This window comes from Penaeus monodon, chromosome 25, assembly GCF_015228065.2.
Source record: "Penaeus monodon isolate SGIC_2016 chromosome 25, NSTDA_Pmon_1, whole genome shotgun sequence".
Lineage (NCBI taxonomy): Eukaryota > Metazoa > Arthropoda > Malacostraca > Decapoda > Penaeidae > Penaeus > Penaeus monodon.
In genome coordinates, this window is record NC_051410.1 from 17,993,428 (window position 1) to 17,999,242 (window position 5,815).

The 5,815-nt window shown below is 36.6% G+C and overlaps 1 protein-coding gene across 1 annotated transcript in view; it reads right to left on the reverse strand.

Moving 5' to 3' along the window:
- Positions 1-5,577, reverse strand: part of LOC119589089 (protein ROP-like) — a gene marked incomplete in the record, with an annotated part of 45,455 nt that extends 39,878 nt beyond the window's left edge. Inside the window, 2 exon segments of the mRNA XM_037937665.1 lie at positions 4,406-4,639; positions 5,427-5,577. Coding sequence (XP_037793593.1) covers positions 4,406-4,433 — 28 coding nt within the window.
- Between the last annotated feature and the right edge of the window lie 238 nt (positions 5,578-5,815).

Genomic DNA, 5,815 nt, shown 5'->3' on the forward strand with positions numbered 1-5,815 from the left:
TTTATTGGAAAAGGGGCAAATTCTTGTCAGGATTCCAAATAATGTCTAGGTAGGAAAGAATACCTGGAATCCTCTTTTGTAAACAATGATAAAAATACTTATCTACAATTAATGCTGGTAATAGTTTTGCCTTTCATACATATAAGAGTGAACATGAATACATTCCCATATGTTTACACTCACTTATAACAGATTATAACTATGATAATATCTCTGCATTGCTTCTATACTTTGTTTAAATAGAAATCATTTGTTCTATTTAATTATGCCATGACTTCAAGTAATTCTAACTATCAAAAAATCAATTGCTGCATTTAACTGTAAAATATTCTGTCACTTTCAGATTATGTACTTTAATAATTTAGTAACAATTCATGATCAACTAGCCTTTCTGCAAGGCTTAATATCTAATACTACTAGCTTATGCTACTGCCTTCTTCAAACAAACATATGTAAATCTTTCTTGAAGCAAATATCCCTTACAATTTTCTAGATAATTACAGTATAAAAATGTGTTGGGGCAGTTTATCATATGTTACAGCAACATACAAAATACAACTTTAAGGAATTCAGTGAAGCTGGGCTCAAATTCATTTTTATCAGTAGTCCATGTCAAGCACAATAAAACTACTAGAGTTTGTCATTTGTAAAAGCCTAGTGCTAAGTCAAAATCTCTAGCATTACTGATAAGAAAACCTCACTGATATAAGTATACATGTAGTTTTTCTTCTTTTTCCCCTGAAGTAAGAATCCTTCTTTTATTTGAAAAAAAAAATCATTATTTAACATTTTATGCTCAATTCTAATCAAACTGAGTTATTTAACACCAAGAAATAAATCTAATTCCAAAGATAAGAAATACACCTGATTTCTCTGTTAGCTATGCCATATGTGGTATGGTTATTATAATGGCTTATTTTCCTTGTTTTGAAGAAACCAATTCTGATTGATTATGACAATGCAATTTATGCAAGCTAACACTGTTCCTTCAATTTAGAAGTTGTAATCAAGTTTTTTTATTTTAAAAATATTGCAGCCAGTCTATTGTAATTTTACAGGAACATAAAAAAAACTAAATTGCAAGTGAGACAATTATTCATATTCACCTTGTTACTTAGACAAGCACAACACTAACAGGGCATGTTGGAAAGATTCCAATATATAGCAAAAGACATGAACAGACATGTGCTCAATTTGTTAGCAATACAGTAGAGCTCTTTCAACAGAAGATTAGCCACTGTCTGACAGGATATCCTTTTTGCTGCCTATATCCATTATACTCTTAGTTTGGAATTAAAATCTGTCTTTCTACATTATGAGGTACATAGCACGGACTATTCTTAATATGAAAACCCAAACCACTTTCCAAGGGTAAATATCCAAGCCATCAAACAATCATAGATGAAAGTCTAAAGGAGCATTCTTCAGAAAGGGAAAGGCACTGGCAAGGATCTTCTGTAATCAAACCTTGATCACTGCTTCTGGACAGTGCTAAACAATGAAGGCAATTTACTGTTGCATTTCAGGAATAATAAACTGTATACTAGTAAAAGACATATAACTTACAAGTAATATTCAATATGTATATACTTTATTGCATATGTGATCTGAAGAACTGTGTAATAGGATGCAATAAGTTCACCTATCATTTATATTGAGAAAGATAAGTGTATATAATTAATTTTATGCTATCTCTCAACTTTTTACTTCTGTTTACATGATCAAATTATTAACAAATAATAAAATCAAATATATGGCATTAGAATGATGCTATTATTTAGAATCTATTTATGTGTTTGAAAATTTTTTTTTTTTTTTCCTCATAACACTCAACTAAAAAACAGCATTACATAGCAACAGTAAGCTGCAGCACACAGCCAGGAGTCTAAATGTCACAGCAGACCACACCCAACAGAGTAAATGTCCAGCAGACTGAACACTATAGTGGCTCCCTCTATTCTCCTTCAATACATATTTTTAAAAATTATTTGATTCTTAAGATAAAATAAAATAAAAGCTCCAATTCTCTGCTCAATAATGCTTTAAAAGAGAAATAAGCTGACATTCCTAAAGAACAAAGAGAGCCTCCTGGTGCCTAGCCTTGGCAGATCTTCCTCTTCTCGTAAAACCTCTTCCCATTCAATATCACTTGTCAACTTACTAGCCTGAATCAGGGTATACAAATGTGTGCAACACAAACTACAATAATCACTATGCAAATGGCAGCCACACTGGGATGGAGGAAGAGGTCAGAGGTTAGAGATCAAGTAAAGTTATAAAATGGTGTTTTTTCAATTATTACAAGTTTATTAAAATAGGATTTATACTTTCTGCAGACATTATAAAATAAATGAATGGTATCATATCTATTCTGGCTCTGTTATCAAAATAAAATTTTCTTCTAAGAAAGAATATACAGTGACATGAAAAGATTAACAGATGTGAGTGTGGATAACCATGGATGCACAGATTAACCACATATTAATTTTTCTGTTGCTTGTTTGCTTTTATGAAAGAATTAATACTAAGATGCTACAACTTGTATACGATAGTTTCTATCAAATGGTTCTTATACAGTAATGTAAAGTATCACAAAATATTTAATTGCTGTCATTATATCTTCTTCAAACATTAAGATCATGAAATGATCATGGACATGCATGCTGGACATGCATTTGAACATATGTTTTTGCTAATATTTTGGTTCTCCATTTCACGTTCCCTCCCCCCCCCCAATCATGCAATCCCTCTCCCCCCCCCCCCAAAAAAAGCTATTTTATTCTGTATAAATGCTACAGTGTGATAAACCCACAATTCAGTCTGCTCCTCATGGCATATTTACTATAGGGATCTCATATACAAAAAACAGTATTTATAAATACAAGCCCTGATTTTAATTGAATATCATCCGATTTAATGATTATCCATCTGCTGTACAAAAATCTTTGTAAGTGGCATAGCTCAAAATTACAGTAGATATCTCAATATCAATTGTGTCAAGCATAGGGCGCTAAAAATCAGCACTTATCACACTTATAAAAGATGAGACCACCCTCTTACACCATCCCACACCTTGTTAACTGTGTTCCTCTATGCATTCCTACAACAAGTTAAATAACTGAAAATGGTAAAATGATGCCACCAGTGCATCTCGTTCTGGCCTCCTACCAGTAAGTGAGGCAGCGCTCCCGGCAAAGGCCAGCAATGCTCCACGAAAGAGAGCTGGTACTTCTTCCTTACTTTTTATTGTCAACTAAAGAAGCAGTGCATCTTGCCACATTATACTTGGCGTAGGTTTATTAGCCTTTGCCAGAACACCCAGCATAGAAGAATTGGCACTTCCTCGACACTAAAAGTATGGACCTTTTATCACAGATCACAGCCAGCTTCAAGTGTCTTTGTAGAGAACACTGCCAACATAATTAGAACAAAAAAAATATTTTCTAAGATACTGCAAGTGTCTTCCAAACATTTAGCCAGAATCCTTTTCTTCTAATACAACATATCTTCCTAAAGTGAGCAGTAGAATTAAAGCAACAATTCATATAACAAAAATGAGCTTAAAATTAGCTTAAAATTATTGTATAAAATATGTACATAGGACTTTCATGTGTTACAAAATATGTACATAGGACTTTCATGTGTTATGAACATATGCTATGGCATGGCACCCATATTCATGAGGCACTTGCTCTAGCTTCTAAAAACATTGGCACATGACTAAAAAATACAGCTTTAACTCTTTAAAAGACTAACAGTAATTACATTCTCGTAAAGCAAATTGCAAAACAACAATCCCCTCCCCCATCCACCCCCAAAATACCAAGATAAAAATCAATGCCAAAATTGCTGACCAAGGGCTTTGCATCACCCTGACGTAACATACTGCTGCCCTTTAAAGACAAACAAAGTATTCCTCGTAACACATGAACCCTTCTGGGACTCCTCAACGTCGTGAATTCCTTCGAGTCACGAGGAAGCGTGAATCATCATAAACCTTGAGCTCGTGATTCATGCTCATTGGACAAATAAGTCGAGCTTTTCCTATTGTCAAAACGTTCGTACGAGGCACCCTCATTACTACGAACTGCATACGGTTAAACTCGGACGTATCATCTCGTGTTTACAAATTTATTTGTATTTGTAGACACCTCTGGTACGCGTGAGCCTCGTGCAATGGCAAAAATACAACAAAATACAGCAGAAGGTGCTCGTTGTATACATCCCACAGAGCCCAGCAGACGACGCTCGATACCTTCGCCATATCCGCCCCTCCACATTCTCGTTCATTACACCACGATGCCGTCCGAAAAATCCCTTCTTTTTGGTACCCACGGAAACCTTAAACATTCACGAATCCCCTCGAGAAATCTAAAACACCAAAAAGGCTATAAGGAACACTTACTTCTCCCGACTAGCTCCTTGAGAGACATTTTGACAGTTGTGTTGCCTAGTTCTTCTCTCTGCCACTAGAGGGTGTCCAATCGATACGTCGCGGCGGGAGGTTTGAATGCCTCTGCAGGGCCTCGGAGCCTCCTCTGCGCCCTCTCCTCGGATTCTGGGCCTTTGGGTGGTCTTAGGCGCGCCCTTAGGCCTCTCCTCGGTTTCTAGGCCCCTGGGCTGGTTTCAGAAGTTCCCTCTTTGAGATGGAAATTTTGGGGAATTAAGGAAGGGAAGGAGGAAAAGCACTGGAAGAAATAATCGCCTATTCATGAATGTGTGGACTTCTCAGACTATTAACTTTTTTTTTTTTAGAAATACTACATCTACTTGTTTTAGAATACCCATTAAGTAATTGATTTTGTACTCTAGAGCGGCATAATCATTGGTCATATCCACCGATGAACAATTACATTAGGAAAAAAAATCTTATAATATGCAATTTAAAAAAGTCTTATTTTATTTGAAGGAGAGTTTTTGGAAATTCACCAAGATTTATAAAAAAAAAAAAATTCAAGCTGCAATTACCGAAGTGGTTTTAAAAACCCACTGAAATATAAAAAAAAAAACTAATTTTACAATTTAGGAGTCTACATGGATTTTAGCAATATTCAGTGGGTGAAAAATAATAAAATTATTCGAAAGTCATATCACATCAGTTCATTTCACAAACCACGACTTCCATTAAGGGAGATTCCCATTGGTTTTCAAGAAATTTGATATAATCAATCTTGAAGCATTTATTGGCTTTTACATAAATGTCACACTGAATACAGAACTGTGCTCTAAAATGCCATAACAAAAAATATGTCCAAAGCTAAGTCACGTTCAACTGATTCCTAACAGACAGATACCCTATCGATGAGTGAGGGCCAGGGGGAAATGGGAAACGGGGGAGGCAAATCCAGCCACGGAAAGGAGGGGGGAGGGACACACAAGTGATGCCAGGAACACCAAGGGCTCTCCTGGCTCGTAGCTCCGCCTACCTCTACCGCGGCCGCCACCACTGTGACTACTAAGGGCCGCTGGTACAAGCCGTCTGATGGCACCACCGACTCTGACGTACGCCGCACTGATACCAGATCCAGGGGCGAACACCAGACGATTTTTACTACCAAGTCGGTGGTATTTCTCCAAGTAATATTGTGTTTTGCGGATTTTTTGTAGTGCTTAGATGGAAGTGAATATTCCTCTTATGAGATTAATTTGTAGTTTTATGATCCGTCCTCGACGCTTGGAGGAAAAGCCGGCAGACGTTAGAACGCCTCCTAGAACCTTTGTACTTGGTATTACTCTTTCTATCCACCCACGTCCAGGCGCGGTAGTGCCAGCGTCGTTGTCACGGGGGAGGGGATGGAAACTACGACGTCATCAT